The sequence below is a fragment of the Chroicocephalus ridibundus genome, chromosome 6 (assembly GCF_963924245.1).
Source record: "Chroicocephalus ridibundus chromosome 6, bChrRid1.1, whole genome shotgun sequence".
In the NCBI taxonomy this organism is placed as follows: Eukaryota; Metazoa; Chordata; class Aves; order Charadriiformes; family Laridae; genus Chroicocephalus; species Chroicocephalus ridibundus.
Window position 1 is genome coordinate 31,092,322 of NC_086289.1, and position 25,365 is coordinate 31,117,686.

A 25,365-nucleotide genomic window follows, 5' to 3' on the forward strand; every position below is an offset into this window, starting at 1 on the left:
ATAGTCTTCTAGGATACTACTTGGGAACAAAATCATGGCAGGAGCAAAGGGTCCAGCTCTTAAGGACACATACCATGCACTTCTTATTAACGTATGAAACAACACGTGTGAGTTTTGACCTATTTTCTTGACAGGTTCAGCCTTTTGTGACCCATATGAAATGGGCAGCATTCGTTAGCATTTGTTCCCTGTTTTCACTAGTGTGAATGGCCTTCATGTCAAAGGATGGGAAGAATTACATGCTTCGTGTTTTAAAATAATTTTAAAAGCCTAAGCAATAAGTCATAATAAAATTCCCTAGACTTGATTAATATCTTTGAAGATACTTCCTGTTTGAAGATTATATGTTTTCTCCCTTCTTTCTCCTTATTGCTAGCTGTATATGTTATCGGCTTAATATTGTCCTCTGTCTGGAGACAATATCTGGTTGTGGTAGGTGAAGGGAGGAACTGTAATAGCTCCTTTCCATCTCCTTTCTATTAAAATGCTTAAGTGGGGATGGTGTGGGTTTAACAACTATTGTTGGAGAACGAAACCTTCTACTCACAAGATTTACTTTAGAAAAGCACATCTAAAGGTAAACCACTTTGAAGTATTAGAAGGCAGATGTATTGACTTACCCATAACACATTTCAGCATAAACATTGCTTTGAATTCTGCATTCTTCTCATGAAATCTGCTAAAGGAAACTTGGAAGGAGTTTCCTAATACTTTCCTATAGCTCTGGAGAGTTTAGCTGAGTGGGTTAAACTGGTCTCTTAAGTGACAGCTGAAAAAAGAAACTAAGTATGGAAAGGACCTTAGCCTCGTCCTCAGTGTTATCCATTCTCTTGCCCCAGAATCTCAGAAATTAAAATAAAGATCTGAGACTTCAAATTTGTGCTCAAGTGCATTGCCTTTCAATTGGATTGTAGAAGAAAATGAGGGAAAATCTGTCATTAATGAGAGAAGGGAGCACTGACGGTGTGATTTAAGTTTTCATTTGGCTGAGGAAGTTCACAATGATGAAGAAACCATCTTCAGGAAGTAATGTACGTTTTTTCCCAAATCTCTCAGCTTTAGGTCTGTAATAGCTTTGAAGTTAAACTACACGAAGTGAACAAAGGCCAGTTTTGAATTTCATACTTCCCTTTCCTCTCATGTTAATCCTAGGAGGCTCATAGGTAAGATCCATGCAGTGGTGGAATATACCTGAGCAGAGTAAAATCCAAATGGAAGAAACTGTTTCATGAGCTGCATAAAGAAGAGATAATGAAATTACAATGTGACTAAGATCAAGAAGAGAACCACTGGAGAGAGTTCTCATGCTGAAAAGCTTACTCCTCTTGCTTTTATCCTTGCTTGTCTTGTGTTGTGTCTTTGTAGGAGCATTTCAGAACAATGTAGGAAGGTATTCTGAATTCAGCTGGTCCATAGTTGTTCCAGAGGTATTGGCTAAGGTGACATTCTGGCTTGCCCCACTCACTTAGCCATTGGACTTCTTGTTACACTTGTGACTGTTGATCTTAGGGTACAGGAAACCAGAGTTGTATCCAGAAGGCAGCTTTACTCCTTGGACATTGCTGTATGTTATTGTAATGCTGGGTATCTGGGCTGCAGATGGTCTGTGGTGAGACTCTCCTTTTCTTTGTCCAATACCATTCAGGCTCTCACCTCTCTAAAGGATGCAAGGATTTAAAAGAAATGGAAAACACAAACATCTACAAGGAGATCAGGTTGCATCATCTATGAAAAAGACGGATATATTTAGATAAGCACTTTGCTGATCCCCACAACTAACTCAAAACCAAACTTGATTGACCATCGAGGAAAAAGTAGATCTGAATATTTTTCAATGTTTCATGGGTAACTTCTGAGAAAAAAAACAACCTGTTAAACAAGCTAAAGTACTAAAGCACAGACTTTGCATTTGCCACTTAGGAGCTCGTCAACTTTGGTGAAAGTCCAGGCTAATGGCAGCACATTTGACTATAAATAAAAGTGCTGTGAATATGCTCAGTCTACAAATTCAATCAATTAAGGAGTCCCCCCATAAAGAGGGACTATTTAGGTTCTTTGGGGCTAGAGGTAATGTAAAATGTAGTGATAACAGCATGGGTAGTTTGAAGGGGGAAGCAAACTAGAGAATGAAGTGAAAACTGGAATTGAGGAAAAAATTAATTAGCATTTTTTGACAATAGCAATGTTAATGGTCAATTGCGCAGGACCAAAAAATGAGTGTTAGGATGAGGCTAGCAATAGCTCATAAAGATAGCTACTAACAATAAAGAGATAATTTAAGATGTTTATGTTATGTTGGGGTTAATACTGCAAAGATAAAACTGGCTTATTTTCACATGTCAACTTTTTTGTCTTATTTCTCTGTCTGTCAAGAATTAAGGCAAGTTGACTCACTTGCGGCAGATGTAAAAAAAAATTTTATCAGTATGTCATAGCTTTCTTACATGGAAGAAGAAATAGACACACAACATCTTACTGAATAGGTGATAAGGCACATTTCAAAAACTTACCTTGATTTCCTCCAAGTTGCATTTTTTAGATGTTGGGTGCTACCCAAAACAGAGAACATTAAAGAGTTAAAAGTGTCACTTTGCACAGCAGTACTTGCCACTAGACTATAGCTGTCTCAGCGGTACAGCCATCGGAATGGCTGTCTCAGCTTACTGTGTATATTATTCATATAAAGATGGCACAAAATTAATGCTTCCATGCTCCACTAACGAAATCACAGACCTCATTAGGGGACCTACTGAATTCAAGAAAAATATTCAAGTTTCTTGAAGAAGTTGGACTTAAGGAGAACCCTGTAGTACATGTGTTCTCTTTCTGCTTAGTTTCAGCAATGATCTACCCACTGTGGTCATGTTTTCTATATTCTGCTGGGAGTATTGTGTGTTTTTTGCAACTCAAAAAATGACTTAATTTGTGCTCAGAGACTGAGATTATCATTAGTTTTTATTCCCTTGGTTAGTTAGATTCACGCCAAATATTAAAATAATAATTCTTACAGTAGGTGTAGCAGTGTACTCTGTGACATTCAATTCCACCATAGATATATCATCAGCATCTACAGGTGTCTGAAAAATGAACACAGGTAAGAAAGACATAAATGATATATAGGTATGTCCCAATATTTTACATATGTGAAATGCAAAGTATAAGAAAAAGAAAAAAAGGGAGACAGCAGAGGACTGACTGAAAAGTAGTTACATGCTAAATGTAGCCGTGTTTTATACCTCTCACCACATGTGTTCATTTGGTAGCAAATGGCAAGACAACAGAAAGATTGACCAAGTAATTTGGACAGTGAAACACAAATATTACTGAATACATAGTTAAAACCAAACACAAGAGAACATACCATTCAGATGCTAAGTTCACTAAAACATCACCATTACTTGTCAGAAATGCAACAAAGACAGCTGAATAATGAACCAGGGTGGAAATAAAAAGCTGATGACCTTTTACAGCCTCTAAGTCATTACTCATTGTGTTAACTCATAGGTTAACCCCATCTTCTTGGCAGGAACCTTCATGATTAATTATAGTAAAATGTGCAGATTTGTTAACCTACCAGCTGTCAGAGAATTTAGATATTATGCAGTCTATTACCTTCCCAGAAATCCCAGAATCGTGGCTCTTCCGTTTAGGTTTGGCCCTTATGTCACTAGTTTGAGTTGTGTCTTTCCCCGTTTCATAGGAAATCTGTCTGCTAGCAAGTCTGGAGAACATAGTGGGGGTATCAGTTTCTGTGTCAGTACAGCCCTAAAATGAATGCAAAAAAACCCAATCACTTTAGCTTCCTTAGATTTCCATCCAGTTTGACCCATGAGAAGCAGTTTTACCTAGCCAGAAATTGTAAAAGAGAGAGACATTGTATAAAAGACATTTCAAAAAAGTTATGCCATGTATGACTTCATAAAATCTTTGTTTATAAGAGGTACAAACAAAACTATCAAGTCTGTTGAGCCTAAAATTCGGTTTACTTTTTTTTCTTCTCCAAAGGATGCACTGCAAAATTTCAAGCAAAATAGCGTTTGTTTATAGTCTATTGTTGACACTTCTCTAATGCACCTCATAGCTCTGAGGAGACAGTATTTCCATAGTAGCACCCAATTAGGAAGCACAGGTATTTGGAGGAATTAGGGCCAAATTTTCCAAAATTAGGGCCAATGTTTCCAAACTTTGGGCTTGGGTTGAAGGGGCAATAAAGAAGGAAATGTCTGGAGACTGCAGAATCAGTGCTTTAGAAATACTTTGTTCCATGAAGAAGCCCTGATTTTATAAACTTCATTCCAATTAATGGGAAAACAAAACAAAAAAAAAAAAGACAAAGCTCCATAACCCACCAGAATTTCCTAGAAGTCAAAAATTCTGTTCCTGTTCCTGACTGGCAGTCTTCTCACTACAATGATGAGGAATCACAGAATTCCATAGATCATAATAAAACAATGAAACAGCTAACGGGGTTGTGATGAGCAGCTCATGTCAAACCAGCCCATTCTCTGTTTGACAGTGTGCTTTGCCTTAAAATTGGGGAACATAACAGTACGATATACTTTCTTAATTTTTTTACATACAGCAAGGTGTTTTCATAAGCAATCTGTGTGCTTTGGATGTTTCGATAAACTTTCCCCAGGGAAGAAAATGAAAATAAGAGGTGTAGAAAAACATCAAGTTTGGTGGAACTGGAGAAATTGGCCTGATGAGTCTGTTACTGTTAAGTGAGAATCCCAATTGGTGATGCTATAGCAGAATTTTAATACAGAACAGATTGATTGCTCTAAGGAGGATCAGGATCATTTTTTCTGTGTAACTGTGGGAAAGGATAAGGGCAACACAGAAGGTGGTTAAGGAAAAATTAATTTAAGTTGGAACAGTGACAATCAAGACTGTATTTTCAGAAGCAGCTTTCTAACTGTTGGGGAAGCAATGATGAAGATGAGTCTACAGAGTGAAGTGTCTCCAGACTGAAATGTCTCCATAGAAGATTTTTTTAGAAGAGCTCAACAAAATATCCAGGAGGACAATCTAAGCATATATTTTCCTGCTGAAGCACAACAGGTTGGGCTAAGCTGTTTTCTGGATCCCAAAATTTAAAAAAAATGTGTACTGTGCTTCCCATTCCATGCATCGAATGTATTAGTACTTACAGTCCCATTTGATTGAATTTTAAGATGGAAGTGACTTTTATTTTCTGAGCATCTGTTATGGAGCTTGGCTCCTTTTCATTGCAAAGAACTGACTGGAAATTGTTTCTTTAGGATTTTCCAAGGTGCAGAATATCTTTGCATCCACAGGAGTACAAAAAAGTTGCATAAAGATTATTTATCAGCTTACAGTTTGATGACCAGCCTTGACATAAAATACATGGCAGCATATGTACTGCCTTTTTGCATTGTGAGTTTATGATGTCTAGAAATCTTACAGCCAAATTGAGACACATATGGTGCAACAAACCCCAAAATAAATTCTCAGCAAGCATTGAAGCAAGTTTGTTTGCTTTAAACTTGAGCCCTTCTTTCTGCTCTGTACTTCAGTTAAACTGATATTACTTACTAATAAATCAGACTTTCTATGGTCAAATCAAACAGTTAAGGGAAGCATATTCTTGTCAGAAAATTCTAAGTCTGTCATTGTTCTGAACAAGATTCAGACTTACTCAAGGCTTATAGAAAATTCCAAACTGAAGCATGCCAGTTGCTTGGAATTTTTTACTTTGGCTAATTTTCTTTCTCCATTCCACTATTTTACCTTGAGTATTAAGATTTGCTTTCCTAAGCAAAAAGCGTTGTTGAATTGTTTATATGGTTCCCCTTCACCGGCACTGATAGTAGTACAAGAATACACAGTGTTACTGAAAGAGTCTTGTTGTGTTTTTAAGAATTGGGATTCGCAGCCTATGAGATGCAATATAAAAATGTTTCTTTTTTTATTAGCCAGTTTTAAAACATTCCACCTGAATGGTGGCTACTAGCCAGAAAAATTTCATTTTGATTGGACCAAGAAAAAAGAATATAGAGTGCAAAGAAATTGAAATATCACTGTTAAAAACAACTGTCAGAATTCAGCACGTGACTGGATTAGATTATCTTGACTATGACTATCTGATTATCTTGACTATGAAAAAGAATCACTGAGAAAATTGTGGCTTTTCATGTATTTGGAAATTTCATTTAAAACAATTGCAAAGAACTAACTAATGTGCTTAGTTACTTAGTGATGTAACTTCGGGTTGCAAGAGAGTGCCTGGGATGCCAAATATTTGCCCTGTTTCCAGCTGCTGTGCAAAACATTTGGCTTCACTTAGACTGGCAGCAGCAAGCTGTTGAGGTCTTCTGTCAGAATGATTCTGTAATGGATTTACTGATTTGTCTAAATCTGATGATTAATGTTTCAAAATACAGCCCATTTCACTTTCAGAAAGCATTATCTGTTTCATTACAACCTTGCTTTCACTAGAGTGGATTTAGTGACCAGCATTTTCTGGGCGCTCTGGCCACTCTTCCTTCAGTGTCACAAACCATGAAGAATGCAAAGATCAACATTCTGCTTTTACACTTCAGCCAGACAGGATGTCTTTTATTTCACTATGTTTCTCTGCTTCCTTTGGAACTCTTGTAATGAGCACCATAAGGCCGTTCATCTAAAGGATCTACCACTTTGAAGTAATCTAAATGAAAATTAATTACTTTGCAATTAAAAATGGATGTATGGGAAGTGTCTCCCTTACTGATTCACTGTCAGAGAGAGAAGACAGTCGCCTTTTTCCTTTCTGTAGCCCACTTATCTCAGAAGACTGGCTGGTTATGGTCGCTCGTCTGGAGGAGGCATAACTGCTGAAAGACCGTGAGTCTTTAGGAGAAACTCTCAGCAGGGGTCCAAGGCAAGGAACATATGTTGCAATGGCTGTTCTAGTGGACGAGAGGTAGCACCAGTCAGATTTTTTCTGTTAGCACAAAAATTCAGTCATCATAAACAATGCATTTATTCAGAGAGATGAACTTATGCTGCATGGACTGGAAAGTTACAGGGTAAAAAAAGAGTTTTCCGGATATCCAATATCTCATACACAATCACCCTGCAAGATCACTTATTCACAGTGTTCTGCAGAACTCAAATTTATTGCTTGGCAGGGATAAAGGCATTAAAGTATAACTCTTTGAACTGAAGGGACCTATTAAAATGATGTTTTATCTGCTTTCAGCTTAATCAGGGCAAAAATAAAATTCTGTCCCTTTAAACTGAACCTTGCAGAAGTACCACATAATGAATTATTTTAATCTTCCCCTAAGCAGCTATTCTAGCTTCCTCTTACACATTTGTCTGCCGGCTATCTGTACAGTTGTGCAAAAAGTGTAGTTATTTTACAGTATTTCTTTTCTCACATGCAGCATAACAAAACACTTTTACCTAGCTCTCCTCTTCCTCCTGGCCTTCCACACTTAGATGTTCACGCCCACCTCTTCTCTATCCAATTCCCCAGTAGGTCTTTGTAAAGGATGAAACAACAGCATATATATGGCTCTGCTGCCATCCATTAGATCTCACAGTCTGCATCTGAACTTGATATGGTAATGACCCTAGATGTTACAACTCAGAAAAAATACTATCTGAAATATAAAAGCTTGAAGGGTGGAGAAGATGCACAAATGGGGAAGAGGTGGATTGACTTACTGAATTGCATCTCTCGCTGGCCTGGTTAATGTAACAAACTGCCATTTGCGACACTGACAAATGTCTGCATCTCTCATGAAGATAGTTAAATTTACGGTGCTTTCCTTTGAGGTGGGAAGGCCTCTATCCTTTATTATGTAATCTGTAAGTACAGATCAGTATCCATAAACATCTCTAACTCCCATCTGCACAGTAATTCGTTCCAAGTACAAATTCCTCTGACATTTATGTGGCATTGGGACGTTTTCTTGGGGAGGGCGAGGCTGTCTTGCAGACGTAAAATGAACAGATGAAGCAGAGTTCAGGTACTAGTCCTAAAAGTGACAGTTACTGTTTGATTTTCTTTGCTATATTAAACGTATTTTATAAAAGTGAACTTACCTGTATTTTGGGTGACTAATGGCATAAATGATGGGGTTATGGATGACAGAAGCTTTGGCAATCACAGCTGGTATGGAGTTCATGTAGGGTGTTAGGACGTGGGAATACCTGGAGTAATGCAAATGCGTTCCATATTTAGTATTGAGTTCTATGTAGTCTATGCAGTTATACACTGACAACACAATGCTTTATTAGTGCTTCAGAGAGAGTAAAAGGGGAAGTTCTGTACCCAGACAATGAGAGAACAAATTCTACATCCTTTGACTGGAAAGATCAACATCCACCTAATTTCATTTCTGAGAAACATGATTTTCATGGGGCTTCTCTTGCAGCACTTCACTGCTATGACTCAGGATGGTGGTAATTCCCATATTATTTACCCTAGGGACAAAGTCAGCCTTCAGTAAGTGAAACTGCATTCATCAGAGTATCTGTCTGTTCCAAACTCAGCAAATACACTTGCTGAGTAATACGTCATCAAATAGGTGTGCAGAATGAGGCATTTTCCAATTCAGACTTTATTTTTTGCCTGATCTGAACTAAAAAGTGAAGGGGAAGTATTTTCAAGTGTCATTTGCCATGCACATGTGTTACTGTGACCATGGATATATGCAGGTCATGTGACTCTAAAGGATGAAAGAATTATGATTGATGTCTATCTGCCATGCTGCTATCAGCCATTTAATTTTTGAAGATAGCTTGAAGTAGCCCATAAGGTCTTGGTCAGAAGAAATTCAATAGAACAGCTCAGACCAAAATAACAATAACATTTCATAGTCAGTTTCTACCAGGCAGATTCTACATAGACCTGCTTAGAGGCTATGAAGACCTCTTCCTGCATTGGTAGAAAGAGTTCTAAGTGAAATGGCCCAGAAAGTCAGTCTTCCCTCCCAAGGATAACATCCTTTCTTTATCAGTACTCTTCTTCATGAGAAGACAGTCTAAGCTCCATCTTTCAATTAGTCTTGTATTCCTGTAATATTATGGGAGAAAACAGATTTTCCTCTCAATCCTCTCTCAAAAGAAGGTCTCTCATATGAGCGCTGCAAACAATGAAGAGAATTGCATAAATAGGTGGCAGCTCATCTTCCTGGTGAAGAGACTTTTCATCACACTATGGGAATATTTATGCTCTGTGATGAGGTGGAAATGGTTTGCCAATGGTAATACAGGAATCATTTTGTCAGATGCCTGAATGTTGAGATGTCATTTCACCTCTAATTTAAAGCTTTTCTCTGATAAGAATTGTCCAAGTAGCATGTTCTCCATATACAATTTTTGACATGTTTTTTCCTAATCATACTTTTAAAGCATTGGTTAGAAGTGTAGTTCTTCACAGAGTCTGGAGAACACATAACAGTATGACCTTGCTGGAATGGAGTTTTTGTCCCTGAGTTGAGAGAGATAGTGCTTTGCTAAGGCTGATGGAGAGTTCAGCTAACAAAAACAAACAGTGACAAAGGCTTTTGTTTAAGCTAACCACTCCCAGAAAATACAATCTGTAGACCAGCAACATTAGTGAGCATAACTGTGTACTAGCTTAGTATTGCCCATCCAAAATATTTTCTAAAGGAATTAAGGTCCTTCCTTCACTTTGTGTATGTTGTTGTATTGTCAGATGAGTTGTCTTTAGTCCAAGACTATAGCCACACACTGGCATGTGGTGATTTTGTCTGAGTTCATTGTAAAAAAGTTCACAGAAGGCCTCCAGGCTTGGTCTATTAATCTCTGAAAAATCCCAGAAGGATTGCCTAAAAGGCATAGTTCAGAAATGGAAAAAAAAGCTAAATGAAGCTGTGTTGTTCACCACACGTCTTCATGAGCAAAATTTGCAAAAGCTCATTTGTTACATACGGTAGAGTTATAAAACTGTCTATTTGTTTTTTCAGTGCGAGACATGGGCTAGAAGCCAAGTTAAGTTCCTGAAGTAGATGCTGACTAATATGGGACAGCCCCACATAGCTAAAATGCTTAGCTGAAAGCATCTCCTCATTTTTTTTTTTTGAGGTATCTTAGAGCAAGTAGTTCTGCAAGGTAGCTGTGCTGCATTTCTTTGTCTTCTTGCTCTTCCTCTGCCTCTGGCTGGTCACATATCACCAGTGGTGGGTGCCCAGTACCTAAGTCCCCCTGTGACAGGAAATGGGACACTGGAACCATTCTAAGGTTCACATTTCTGAGTGAGGAACCTGTTTACCTTCATGGAGAAAATGTTTGCTGTTGCTTGAAATTGCCCCTCTGGATACAAGCGGAGAGAATCCTCTTTTAGCATTTTTTTTTCTTAAGCATAAGAAAATATGCCTTCCTAAGCTATGTTTGAGAAGAGGCCCTCCAGTGGCTTCTTCTTTAGGTGTGTAACAAAAATCACCCCTGCCTCCCAGAATACTCCATTGTAAGTAAATTTATCCTGTGTGTTAATTTTAGGAAGACCTACTTTATATTTCTGACTTGAAAAATACAAATAGAAGTGTTTTGTACTGTCATAGGAGTCTTCCACTTGAGGATTTGCAGCTGACTTTGTAAAGCAGATAGTCACACCCATTTTACAAAGGCTAAACTGAAGCACAGGAAGATTCACATGTTAACATGGCAGAAATATCCTCATGGAGCCAAGGCATTCAGACTCCCAGTCCATTACTTGTACCTGGTTTGTATTAACTGTTGTCTGGTGTCAAGCCATGTACAGATACTGTATTAATAGCATCATGCTTTTGCTGAAATTTCTGTATAAACGTCTGACAATTAATTAGATCAAGAACATGCTTAGATGATTTATATTTATGAACTTCTATATCCAGCATCGAAAAAATCTCCAATGCAATTAGGTACTGATTTTGAACTTGCTTATACATGTAAGGAATTTTAGCATTTTGATGTAGCACAAGAAAATGAATAGACTTTAACAAATAAAAGAAGTGGAGAAAGAAAAGAGAATTAACCCCTGGATGGATCTTTTTGGGCCCCTTATGTAGCATTTTGGTGCTAAATAAACTTCAGATAGTTCTAATATCCTAGTACTTGACAGGTAGCTTTGAGTTTCATCTGTCTTGTGCAATTTCACACGTTTTGGTTTCACTGAATATTCCTTTGCTGATACATTCATAATTACCCAGCAAAGGCTACCAGAGCAACAACAGAGTATGGTGACCAGGAAATGACATAAAGCAAGATGACAATCAGTGCAATTTTGGCCATCTTCCACTCATTTTTCATCCTCTGATACTGTTTCTGGAACTCTTTATTTCCATGTTTGCTTCCAAACATCTGAATAGACCTAGGGGAAATAAACACACAACAGCAAAAACGGAGGTAGGGAATTGAGCAAATAGTTTCATAAAATGGAGCAACAATTACTCTTATGCTAGTTCATGCTAAAAGTCATGCACTTTTAACGTGTGTTAATGTATGTATGTGACTGGACCTTCAGAATTCAATGCACTTTTGTTGCACAAATCAGTGGCAAAATTCACATGTGCTTCAGTGAAGAAAATAGTCCCGTACCAGAAGAATTTCCACATAAATCAGGTATTCAAGCCTATTGAACAATGCTACATTAAATACAGTTAAAGAAGTCTTTGCTTCCCTAGGTCTGATTTTGCCACCTTACTCTCACTCTGTACTTCTGAACTATGTGACTAGATATGCTGATATCTTTACCTCTTTTTCACCTTTTGTCAAACATGGAATTTGTGGTTCAATTCCATCTATTTTTCTGTAGAATAGTTGTTGATACACTGTTGTTAGGTGTCTCTGAAGTCCCTTTAGTATTTCTTTTGATTGGTTAATTTCTGTAGTCCTTTCTTGTCTTTCAGATTTCTACTGTTGCTATTCATACTCTTTTCCACGCTATTAGACGATGTACTGAATGGCTCTGGCTTAAATTCAGGAATGGGCCTTCTAAGGATCATACTTCTTACCATGTTGGCTGTTGACAGAATTCTTGTTTGATTTCCTGTCTCAGTCGTGCATACAAATTAAAAGTGAAAAATTTACCAATTTTCTTCTGTTAGTCTTTGTTTTAGGAAAATAAGCAGTCACTTAAACAGAAGCATAAAAACTTAAGACTGTTGGCTACTTACTTGTTGGCCTTCTTGATAGCTTCAAATATAAAGACATAGCTGTATATGATAGCAATCAAAGGAATGAAAAAGACAAAGCAGAAAAGCAACATCGTGTAGGCACGGACTGATGGTGTGAACGTCATGTAGTCCCAGGAACAGGAAGTCAGCAGACCCTCGGGAACATATGCACCTAAAAAGAAAGACAGGAGAAGGCATAAGCCCTGAAGTGATTCTTATTCTAAGTGCAGGAGTTAGAAAAAGATACTCAGAATAACATGAGATTTAGTCCTATTCTATTAGAGGGGAAAAGATTTTTAAAGGATGCATGATCATTTGTTGAAAGCACCTCTTTTTTCTTTCTTTTTTTTTCTTTTGCTGTGTTACCCTATTGTATTTATGTTTAGTGGTCTAAGGCTTCATATTGGAAAACTGAATAATTTTGTTTCAGTTCTTGAATATTGTTTAAAGCTCAACGTAGTCAAAGGGTGTCTCTCCAAATACTTCAGTGGGTCTTGGATCAGACTCATATTGTTTTTAAGTATCTCCATTTCCTGTCAAATTGCAGTCTTCCCAAGGAGTGAAATGAAACTGATTACTGTAGCTACTGCTTTTTTAAGTTTGTGCAGATAAGATAAATTTGCTGTGCAAAGGAGAGAGATTTATTGTGCAGATCAAATTAATTTTGTTGTGGAGTACAAGTAAAAAAAAAAATCATACATACATAATATTTTGCCTGACATAAAATATAATCTCCTTAAAGGAACTGTGTCGAACTGTTAAGTAAAGAAATTGCCAACAGCAATGTCTTTTTATGTTTATATTTTAATTTTGACTGTTTACAGTGATATTTTCTGTTGAACTCTTAAAAATATTGCACCAGATGTGCTCAGATGCATCTAATTACCATATGAGAGTTAGTAATGTGGATACTATTAGAATCTAATTACAAGATAACAACACCCTTCAAGCAATTATTCTGCCTTCTCCAATTAAGAATCTAGAATGTAAGACTATATTGTCGTTTTATTTTTCTAACAGCTCCTCATTCAACCAAAGGCTGCTTCTCCCAGTATTGCAGTTTGCCTGCTTAAACATGCTTCATGTTTGTGGAGGACCAGGATGACAATAACAAGACAATAATAAAAATCTGCTTAAATTCTACTCAGTAGCTGAGTTGGTTGCAGCATCCTTTGGGAAAATGAAACATTGCTATATTCTCACCTCAGCTGAGCTGACACATTCTCTTCTGGAATTAGGGAGCACAATAATGGTCTGGGGTTTTGAGTGATGAGTTCATTCTAACTTACTGACTGAAACTGGTGACTCACAGGAATCAAATTAATGGTAGTGAGGCAGATTCTGTTGTTACAGAAACTCTTTGTTACAAGTCGCACGGATCAAGATGCTGTATACGTGTTCCAATTTGCAGGCATAAAATTCACATTTACAAAAGCAAATTAGTTAATTACTAAATGCCATCCTTATTGGAAGCCTTAGTGAAAATACAAATAGCTGACTGGAGAATGTGACCCACACCTAGTGCAATTTACCCATCTAGAACACAGTTAAGACTCATTGGAGATGCACTTGCTCAAAATAGTCAGACTGTATTCCTTTCTTACACGAATAAAGAAATTTAGATTGACATGACTAGCTTCCAAAGCCCCTTTGGGGAGGAAAAAAGTGATCAGAAAAGAGAAAAATACATTTATTTTACTTTTATATTGTTGAATTTGGCTCAACAGAAGTAGGTATGGGATAATAAGCAGGCACATCCTTCATAAATTTTGGCCTTGATTTTATCTACTGTTCTTTATTCAGTAAGTAATGAGCTTATGGAAAAGTGCCGTTGTGTAATATGCTGTAACACAGGCTGAATTTTTTCTCTTTTGAATAGAGATCTTCAGTTTCAGTACGTATTTTATCAGTTTTCTTCAAATAGATTTATTCGAGCCTAGTATGCAAGCCATTAATTCAACCCTCGTCTATACCTGTAACTGGTCTTTAATCCAATGCTATGAGGGAAAGAAAACTTTTATTCCATTTCACTTACTCCATCCAAAGAAGGGCGGGAGGCTCCAAGCCAAAGAGTACAGCCAGACTCCTACCAGGATTATTAGGGCCTTCTTCTTAGATGTCACTCCAACAGAAGCCAGCGGTTTTGTGATGACAAAATATCTGTCCAAGGCAATCACCATCAAAGTGATCATAGATGTAATGCCAAAAAGAGCTCCGCAGAAGGCATACAGCTCACAGCCTTTCAATGAAGATGACAGAAGTAGCAGTGAAATTAATCTACCCATGCTAATTAATTTCTGGGAGAGTTCAAGTCTGTGTGTCTTGTGAACTAATGTCTTCTGGAATTTGTAAAGCAATGGAACTTCAGTTTTCCTGCAGCTGAAATGCTATTTCAAAGCTGCTGTCTTGCTAATTACATTATCCATGGAGATAAACTTCAAAGATTTTGTTTGCTTGAATTGCTGGAGACAGTGATACTAAACATATTTTCACTCACTGATATCTCATGTTTCTAGTGGAATCATTTCAGCAGTCCATTAATATCTTGTTTAACTCCAGTTTTACTGCAGCTTCCGTAGAAACAGCTATTTTGCTTAACAAAAAGTAGTGGCTACTTAATAGCTACTTTGATATCATGGAAACATTTATATCTCAAGGTCAGCATAGCTGCAGTAAACATGCAGACTATGAATATATTAATGAGTGATTTTAATTATTCAAACAACCTAATGATTAAAAGCAGGGGTTTGGATTTTTTTTGGTTTTGGTTTGGGTTTGGTTTTATTTTATTCTAACATGTATGCCATTGAACGCTAAAAAAAAAGTGGGTTTAGTAGTCATCAGAAATCAAAATAGCAACATTACTGCTCTGACCTTCCTCTCTGTCAATACCTGAGACTAGTCTTACTCTTACTACAGTTATATAGCAAGAATGAAAGCACCTTTATTCCACATTTTCTTACTGCACAGGAAATGTTCAGTTAATACTTCTGTTGTGAAAACTGACTTTTTCCAGGCTTTCTTGCCTCACTGTGCCAGGTGCAAGTACCAGAGCAGGTTATTTAGAAGAGCTTTTAAGCTGGTGTGTTGAGGTGTGGTGCTTCTTTGTCGCAGGACTCTGCCAGTAACTAAGTTAAGATGATTTGGGAAGAATGCTGGCAAGGAGACTAGTCCTATGCCAATGTCACCTTTGTATCTATCTCACAGTATATAATTTTCCTCTCCATAGTGGGAATGTGTTTATTGCACACAGACAAAAATGTTCAGAGAAACATTTGTGTTAAAATTGAAACAATGTTGAGAAATGTTCTCAACACTGCAAGTGTACTGAGGATAAGGAAATAGTAGATTAATTGCCACTATGGTAAGAACATACTTAGTGATATCTTAGAAAGAACATATACAAACCTTTCTCACCAAAAATCCAGCGTTTGCGGAGGCTGTTGGTGAAAAAAACTGGAGACTGCGTAATGGACATCAGGAAGTCACTAATAGCTAGATTGATGATGAATATGTTGGCTGGAGTCTGAAGGCTCCTACTCCTACAAAGATTAGAAGGAATGTTGCTAAACACTGCTGCACTGTTAATTATGTTGTTACTTTTTCCCCTGAGCTGTGGCAGCTTCACAAATACCAAGGCACCCTACATAGCAAGCTAAAGCAGAGAGCTTCTCATTTCCCTCGTGAGAGAACATAAGCAAGGCTCAGTTTTACACTCATATCCTGTGCACTTTAGAGGATTGTTTGGATAACCAGCTCAGTGATGGGGATAAATCATATTGTTCTTTAAATATTCTGACCCAGTACACTGCATGTCCATGATTAACAGGAAATTAAAGTTGATGTACTCTATGGATTTGCTGGATCTGGGTCGTGTTAAGCAGGGGGAGGGCATTGCATTTTCCAATGCTGATAAGATCAACAGTGACTTCCAAATACAGGGATTAAGTGAACTCACTATGTACCACATCAAGCATTTTGTTTTACATTAATTCTTCTCTATGACACGCATTTCACTGGCCCAGACACTGACTCTAAAGAGAGCAATAGCCAGCCTTCAGTGTATTCTGCCTGTATATGTTATTCATAGTATTATAGTACACTGTTTTAAAGGGTACGCATAAAAGCTGAAGCGAGAGCTCCTCAGTTTGGGGTCACTGTAATTTTTTAGCTCCTTTCTCAAATTTTGAGTCTTAGACACAATTGAAAAATACCAGAATAAATGATGCATTCTTTGCACTGATCCAGAATCAATCACTAGGACTACTGTGCCCTATCTGTCAATTTAGGAGCAAGAATATATTATTGGTAGATGCTTATGGGCTGCTTGTATTTGTTCAGTAGTCTGCAAAGTTACTGAACATCCTTCTGTTTCAGGGAACTGCCTGCCTTACAGTTTGCCTTTACTTGAGACTACTTTTTAGGCATCTGGTGTGTTCTCTGAACTTCTTATATACTTGTTACTTTGCTATCAGTACCCCTTTCTGTCTTCATAACATCTTCAAGTGAAGAAAAGCTGTGTCCTCCAGTGGAATTGCAACTGCCATGACTGTATTTAGAATCATAGAATTCCCTAGGTTGGAAGGGACCTTTCAGATCATCTAGTCCAAGCATCAACCTAATACTGACAAAAACCAGCACTAAACCATATCACTAAGCACTACATCCACCTGTCTTTTAAATACCTCCAGGGATGATGCCTCAACCACTTCCCTGGGCAGCCTGTTCCAATGCTTTATAACCCTTTCAGTGTAAAAAATTTTCCTAATATCCAATCTAAACCTCCCCTGGTTTCCTGTATGGGACCAGGCAAAGAGCTGAGCTAGCTCATGTACTTCATCCTCATGCATCTGGTCTGCATGGCAACACCTTCTGTGTTCTTAAGGCCATGTCATTCACACTTAAGTGTTAGTATCTACTCTGAATGCACATGCTGAAACCTACTGTTTAATGTGCCACATAAATATAGGTGCAAGATCCAGACTACTTTCATCCACACTCCAAAGATTTAAGTTAACACAAAAAAATTTTCATATGATTGCTATTATTTTGGTTTATTACATTAGTGCCTAAAGATCAATCACGAAGTACAAGCTCACTGGCCTGCACATCATGCCAATGCTCTGCCCCAGTGTGACAAAACAGAAACAGGATGAATGAACAAGAATGGTGAAAATATCACATTGTTGTCAGAGATCCAGTTTCCTTCAGATATATAAGTTGGAATGGGGCTTTAGTTAAAAGGAAATAAGCCAAGTGTTAGAAAATGTGAAAACAAGAGACATGGCCAGTAAGGAACAGAGAAGGAAAAGAAACTGAGTAGTGCGCAGCAGGACAAAGGAAACATCTAAAATAGAGAAGATACGTGGCAGACACAGGTGCAAAACATCCCATCAGGCCAGTACAGACACAATTCAGCCAGTAGAAAAAAAAAAGTCACTGGAAGTTTTCTCCTTTGGGTGCTTCTCTATTGCTTGGCACATCTGGGTGATTCTTTGCTATTTTGCTAATAATTTTGCTATGGCTGTGGTTAATGGGAGAAAGTCAGAGGGAGATGGCGGGTTGCCACAATTTTTCCTACAGAAATGTTTCTTGGTGCATTTTACTATGTCTGCATAGTAATCTGATAGCATGCCTTTGCTGCATTTGCAGAGCACAGTCAAGGTACTGTTAAAGTTCATAAATTTGAGTATTTAAAAAAAACACCCAAAAGAAAGATACCTGCAGAAAGCATAGATGACCAGGAAATTACCCAGAGTTCCTGTGATCCCCACTATAAGAATGACTGCTCCAATTGTATAATGGGCATGGTCTGGGACATTCACGGTAGGAAAAGCACCAGGAGCATCTTGCACTGTCATCTTCTGTGGAGTGAACAAGAGGTCATAGGCATATTGTCAGACTTTACTGAATAAGCTGGCATGTGCTTCTCTAGAAGTGGAAATGGTCAAGAATGCAGAAAGATAGCAAGCAAAAGAAGTCAAAATAAGCTAATTGCTTTCAAATTACATTTACTGTTGATCATCTTCAGGGAATAAATATGCCATCAGCAGTGCAAAGGTCAAAGGTCAGTTTATATGTTTACTGTTGATTTAGAATTTGGGTGAAGAAAAGCAATCTATTCTCTCCCAGAAGAGACACCTGACATCAAATAATGCAGTACTTAACAAGTAAGTTTTCTCTAGTTTTCATTTCAGGAAAGTTTCTGTACCTGTGAGATAGGATTTCTGTTGTCATCTGACATCAGTAGCTAGACTTCTCTAAGTAGAAACGATCTTCTATGGATAAACATGTATTTATTCCTTTAGTAGTATGGCTATTTCATTTCTCCCACTAAATAACACTGAATTGCGAGCTGCCCTCAAGACTTGGTTACCAAAAGCCTAGTAGTGTTGAACAAGAGTCTTTTGGACACTAAATTATGAATCCGAAAAACTGGAACACAAATCCCTTACATCTAATGCCCGGTTTCCATAGCAGTTCTGTTTTCACTCTGCACTGAATTAAGGTATTTTGCTCTCTGTGAAGTATGTGATAAAGCACTTGATGATAGCATTTGTGTCTTAATCAACTAATAGCTCACAGTAGAACTCAGTAGACAAGTCTGGAGACTATAGCATTTTAAAAAATTTTTTAGTTAAGCATCAGGAGCCACAAATACATTTTAGACCAACTGACCCCAGATTAGTAATGAAGCAAACAATTAGGCTGCACCCAGGAAGCAGGATGACCTGATAGAAATTGAAGAGGAGAGAAGAACAGCTGTCCATCACTGTTCTGGTGCCTTTTGATAGAAGGTCAGGCAAGGAGACTTGAACACTCACCTCCGTGCAACTGCCACTATCCTAAACGTGTCTTGGCATCAGCTCGAACCAGCTAATGGAGTCACGAAAAATACCAAGCCCCATCCTTATTCATCTGCATGGACAGATCCTCTCTCTTCATAGCCAGGCTTTTCTCATCAAGGGTGGCACTCACTCTGGAACGGCATGCCATGACCACTGTCCATAGCTCAAGCCTGCGTGCTGCAGCTAATGGCATTCCTCAGCTACTGAGCTATGATAATCACACCAGGGTTGAGAAAAGCCCAGGAAATATTTTAAATCGTTTCTAGGCTGCCTATGGTGAATACCGTCAACTAAGATCCAATACAAGGAATTGCCTGTACCAAGGTCTGTGCCTGTACCAAACTTAAATAGTGCTATGAGGTTAGGTATGTTCTTTCCAATCACAAGTACTGTCGGGTGGTGCTACTGCTGTCATATGCAGTGATTTCTTCACAGGAAAAGGAAGGTTTCTGGTAGGGAAGGAGGAAAGTGCACAGAAGTAGATATCAAGTTCTTTTTATGCTACAGTTGAGTTAGTAGTTGGTATTCACCATTAGAGCGCAACTCAGAAATGCCTTTGACGACACCCCAGTTATCAAAAGAAATGGGCATTTTCAGCCAGTAGGGGCGGACATTACTTCTGAATACATCTCTGAGATTGGACTGAAGTTATTAGAGACAGCATGTATTTAAAACCAGTGTGCCAGTAGCAATAGGTGAACCCTGGGGGTGTCTGGAATTCTGATAGAGATTGTCTTTGCTTGTGTGCTGAAGATCTGCCCGCAGCAATCTACAACAACTACAGTGCACTCCCTGGGTTTCTACATTAACAGCAATGAAATGCTGGACAAATAATCTGATCTTAGAAAGAGAAAACGTAGCTCTGGCTGTTACTGTAATTGGAGCAAAATGTTACACTAACTGAATGACAGTATCATGGCATTTGTTGTTCAGGTTCCTGCAGCAAAGTGTAAGTTGACATCACATCATCATCATCAATAGGCATCTTGCCAGGTAGAAATTGCTGTGCTTAACACAGTGCCCATAAAATAACCAAAAAAATCCAATCCTAATAGCAAGTGGCGAGGGAGAGTCTGAGATAAAACTTACTTATTTAAGTAAGATCAGGTGTTCTTTGACTGGGTTTTTTTTTCCCCTTAGGCTTGTGGCTAGAACATTTTTTAGCTGCTGTTCTACAGAAAGTTAATAATGTTTGTTAATGGAATTAAGATTTCTGATGTTTTTCCCTGTAGCTATCCATTTAATCAGAACTAGATAAAGGTAACAGAAATGAAGCAACTGAAGGACCTTGTTTTGGCTACAAAGAACAGATTAAAATGGCTTTAATTTGAATTAAATTTGTGAAGGACTAAGGACAAGGAAAAATTTAAAAGATAAATATAAATACACAGGGAAATCACAAGAGAGGAAAGGTTATTTAAGGGACAATAGAAGACTTTTAAATTACTTATTCAGGAATGAAGCAAGTTCAGAGTCAATAAGAATGTCAAATGTGAAAAAAATAAAGGAGCAGTGATAGGACATAATACTAAGTATAGGGACAAAAAAAAAGGTCTGCGGCAAAGAGAAATAAATTCACATTTTAGTGTGGACTTCCTGTAGCTCTGGGATTTTTACCACAGGGTCCAACTCTGTCTGTTATCTAAGAGGAAAAAGTCATTTATTAAAAGAAGTAATTTCACTGTTTTTATTGGAAATACACATCTGATTGAAAGCTTTTTTAAGTCAAAGAAAGGTACTAGTTGACCGATCAGGCCTAAGTGCTTCAAATTCATCACTAAGTTGCATACATACAGATTCCTTACTAGAAGATGAAAACATGTGCCTATATCAAGTTCAGGTCTATATCTTCTATGGGAATTATACATCAAAAGAAAGGACAGAGAGAAAAAGACAGTGCTGAGGAAATCAGGTCATCAGGATAGCCAAGAAATCAGACAATTCCCAAAGCTTTTCTCTATTCAGTTTCTCCAGTCTTGTTTAGTATCTGTCTTCTGTTCTCACCTCACAGTATGAGTACTTGGTTGGCAAGGGAGAATAAAAATCCTGCCGTTGCAATCCCCACTGTAGCAATTGTCCTTTGAGGATACTCTGGACAACTGTTCCAACTGCATTGGCAATACAGAGCCTTGTTGCCTTGCATGTTTTTCTGTTTAGCCTTCTTTCTATAAACACCTTGTAATGAAGATAAGAAAAATGAACAGGCTAAACCAGCACTTCATTATTTCTCTTCCAAGTGATAGCTTGTGATATCACTTCCAAGTGATAAAAGACAACAGTTTATTTAATGTAACATGGTTCAAAACATCACCAAATGCACAAAGAAACTGAACTGGAAGATAAGGGGTTGGACATTTTCCAATGGATGGACAATAGACTACAGCTTTCCTGAATCAACAAGTAAAAGATGTGTGCACCTGAGGCTCTGGACCACTGGCTGCCAGTATACCCAGAGACCAACTGTGCTGTGGGTGGCTTAGATTGGTGTTAATTCTGGAGGAAACAACTCATTAGGAAGCACAAACTTCCTGATGGTCAGTATAAATATTGCACATTTCTCAAGCAAGCAAACAAAATGGTCATGGAAGCTGTGGAAGACATCAGGGTAGTAACCGTAATGTAACAAAATTTCTTCACAGTAAGTTCTGAGAGTCAGTTGGAGAACATACCACTAGCCAAGGATGGCATTTTGGTCAATCTTAAAAGCAGGGTTTATAATATTGTTTGGGTGTATGTGAAAACTGGCCTTTTGCTAGAACTGTAAAAGAGTTTGTGTTTTTAATCTCTGATAGGCATGTAATTATTTATTATTTATTTATGCTATAGTTTTGCAAAATCGGATAATTTTGGTGTGGTAAGGAACTTGGGAAGTGCCAGGCTGATTCAGACAAGCATTCCTGATAAAACACTAGCCTGCCTTTAGCCATGACTGGGTGTTTCACAAAGCTGCAAAACATGCATAATGAACAATGATGTGGGAATTTAATTTTCAGTATAGTCTTTGCAGCTGGTTTGTGCCCTAAAACAGGGTTATTATCCCTTTGAAAGGATAATCTTAGTGGAAGATATTTTTATTCTCCATATATAGGTGTAATCCTTTTCTAAATCCTACTCTCTCATTTGCCTCCATAGACTCAGTGTCAAGAAGTTAAGAAGTTGCTCTCTTTAGAGAGAGAGAACAGAAAACTGTTAGCGTATTTCCTTCCAACAGGTTTAAATGTGTCCTTGTAGAAACACTATAATAGAGGGAAGCAGCTAGGTTTAATGCAGTCTGCCTTCTTAAAATGCTCATTGTTCTCCCTAAAGGAATGCTTGTCTACTGCCTACAACAAAACAGCTAAAACAGAACTGACCATGTTTTCGGTTATCATTCAGTAAACTTGACTGAGACTTACAAACTGGTGATGCTTTTTGGGAGTCTGGAGAAAAGGAAATGTTTGGTAGATAAATATGTCTAAATCTTTGCTGTTCTGGCCTTATGGAGGCTGCAGCACCACATGGAGCCTTGTTATTTCACCATGTAGCTTGTCAAGACACTGGTCTGAAGAGACTTAAAAGGGTAAAGGAATTCCTTTGCAGTCCAGGACAAAACCACGATTCCTAAGTGATTTACCCAGGTTAGAAGGAAGTCTAGATCAGATATAAAATCCAGGAATATTTGATGTCTGCATCTATTTTGTCTTGGGAATCTATTTACTATACAAATTTTCCTGAAGAGAAGGTTTTCTAAATAGTTATTTCCTAATTGATTTAAAAAAGAAACAACCAAACCAACAAAACCAGCTCACCTCTGAATAACTTTTAGTAGAAGACATACCAATTTTGAAAGTCCAACCCTCTCCCCCCCCCAACCCATAGCACGAGAAAAATATTTGTGTATAAGTGAAAAAAGGGCAACATGCAAAGAGTAGAGTTCAACAATTATTGGGAAAAAGAATATCTTCTTTTTCAGAGTAAGAAAAAAAAAAATCATATCTCTTAATGTTCACTTGGAGACGTTGATTACTGAAGTCCTACTAAAGCTAACAGTGATGATGGTAAGAGCAAGGCCATGCATGTAAATACTTGTACTGAATATAACTCATGGTTGATATAGCCCACTCCACACATTCTCCCAATGGCAAGAGTATAAAGCAAGATTTAGTTTATACTTCGAAGGAAAGAAGAAATCCTCATAAGGTTATTTGGGGATTTGAACATATTTCAATGCTGGTTTTGATTGATTGATTGATTTGCATGACATTATTTCAAAAGCCAGGAACAGAAAAGACTATGACAAGGACATTTTTCAGCTACTTCTGCCTGGACATCAGATGGATTGTATCTAATTTGCTGTAAAACAAGACAAAACAAGGAAGGAAAATAGGGACTGCTATGTTGTTGCTTTTATGAATTCATCTGGCTTCAAACTGTAGGCATTGGCTTTGCAGAATGCATGTTTTAATGGAATAGAGCCCAGTTCCAAAACACTGCCAGTTTTGGCAGTCCCACATTGACTTTGGCAACATATCAGGTTTCCTTGTTCTTAATTTTCCTACAAATACAGGTAATGAAGCTACTTATTTACACAGTAGGACTTACACAGCCAATGGTAGTGTTAGGCCTTTTACATTACAACAAATCATATAGTTTAGAAAAATTACAGAACAGAAACACCGTAATTTCCTAGGGTTTCTAGGTGCAGTGTTTGTACTGCCTACTTACAAGAGGCCTCAAACAACTGATAGCACTTATTTTTCTTCACAGTTCCTTGCTCTGATTTCTGAGCTTGCCCCTGTAGGCACTTGCTCTGTGATGATAGACAGCACAGAGAGGAGTGTAATCCCACCTCAATTATGGTTACAGCAGGGTGATGCCAACTGCTAAGCCCTCCTTCCAGTAGACAGCAGGGCTTTCCATAGATGATGTTTGTCATGTTGAGCAATTTGGATAGCAGATTTTGTATCCTATCTTCCGGATTTAATCTCAACCACAAGCAGCACATATTGCTTTCAGTCCTGAAACTCTCTTAAACCAATCTTAGTGTCAAATTAAAATGCGAAAGTTTGAAAATATGGTCACTTGACCTAGGGAGAGGAAACGAACAGCTAATTACCTCTTTGAGCAGAGTAAGGAAAAAATCCATTTTTAATTTTCCGATGTAAATCACTCTGTCCCCAAATTCCTTTTCCCTTTTGCCATGCGCACTCCAATCCCTCTTCTCCCTCCCTGCTGTGTTCAGCTAGCCTTTTTCATATGTTATCCATCTAATTTAGTTTGTAAGCGCCTTGGCTGAGGACACTTCTCTGTTTATTTTTCTGGAACACACTGCACACATCCAGGTTTTATTAAAAAAATAAACAGATTGCATTATTACTGTACAAACAATAAAATACTTACTGATCCTTCATTATAAATTAGGATCAAACTGAAACATCCTATATGCATAAAAACTTTTGGAGTCTTTGAAACTTGGACACAATTTTTAAGTGCCCACTGTGTTACGTGGGCCGTGCCAAAATACCTGGTGTGACCACATCAAGATTTTAAGTTCAGATTTTTAAAAATTTAAAAATTAGCTTGGGTCATTTTCTTATTCTTTACTTTTAAACAGACTTTTATATGAACAGCAGGCAAACAAAACTTTCTAATCCTCATAGTATGCTGAGATACACAACCAGGAAGAGGACTTACGAACTCCTTTGGTTCGGGCTTGTGAGGTGGGATAGAGAATATTTTTAGCGAGCCTAAAGAAATTCCATCCTGAAGTGTCATCACAACAGATTCTCACCTTCGCACTTCTAAAGGAATTTTCTTTCTGTTTAGTATTTAACAACTGAGAAAGAGCTTTGATAGAACTTACCTGGGAAAACCTTCTGAACAGTGATCTTGGGTAACTGCAAATAACAGCTCTTTAACATTTGCATAAGCACTCTACCGCACTTACAGACTATGACAGGGATTTCCATCTTGAATAATAACAACAGAGCATTGTGTTTGAACTGCTAAACAGCTGTTTAATGCATAAGAAGATGTTGCTTTGATAGTTTGCAACATATTTGGTGTACTTTGCCATTAAGACGTTCCTCCCTGTCTTCTGCCCGTGTAACTCTGCTGAACAACACTGCTTCTACAGTCCTTTCTGCAGTAAATAAATAGTTAAAGGAATAAAAACATTGTAAAGTTTTCACTGTGTTGTTCATTATTGCATCACAGCACTAAATGTGTACATGCACCTTAAACGTCCATTTACAGTTCTATAAATGCCAGCTTTGCCAGCAGAACTATTTGCTACAGCTTTGTAGATGTAATGACAGAAATCACTTACTGTTGGGGCTCTAAGAGGCAGGTCCATCAGTGTGTAGGCATTGGCTTCCGAGTCATTCCATACATTGAAGGACTCC

At 37.9% G+C, this 25,365-nt stretch overlaps 2 protein-coding genes across 4 annotated transcripts in view; one reads left to right on the top strand and one right to left on the bottom strand.

Annotated features, from left to right (window-relative positions):
• WAPL (WAPL cohesin release factor) overlaps positions 1-25,365 on the top strand; it is a 160,231-nt gene that overhangs the window by 15,771 nt on the left and 119,095 nt on the right. The window lies entirely within an intron of this gene.
• On the bottom strand, positions 1,466-25,316 carry OPN4 (opsin 4). Its single transcript, XM_063339160.1, has 11 exons — positions 25,290-25,316; positions 17,856-17,998; positions 15,543-15,676; positions 14,170-14,373; positions 12,135-12,306; positions 11,165-11,329; positions 8,059-8,166; positions 6,734-6,914; positions 3,613-3,765; positions 3,009-3,077; positions 1,466-1,657 (listed from the first exon to the last, which is right to left on the bottom strand). Exons 1-11 carry the CDS (start codon positions 25,314-25,316, stop codon positions 1,466-1,468), a joined length of 1,548 nt encoding a protein of 515 aa, XP_063195230.1.

What these genes read in the sequence shown, in the direction of transcription:
- OPN4 (XM_063339160.1), bottom strand. Translation starts at nt 25,316, where the DNA reads ATGGACCTGCCTCTTAGAGCCCCAACA. An exon ending in ATTAGTCACCCAAAATACAG is followed by an intron (nt 6,915 to 8,058) that starts GTAAGTTCACTT and finishes CTCGTCCACTAG; the next exon opens with AACAGCCATTGCAACATATG. An exon ending in CTCTCTCTGACAGTGAATCA is followed by an intron (nt 3,766 to 6,733) that starts GTAAGGGAGACA and finishes CATTCATTTTAG; the next exon opens with GGCTGTACTGACACAGAAAC.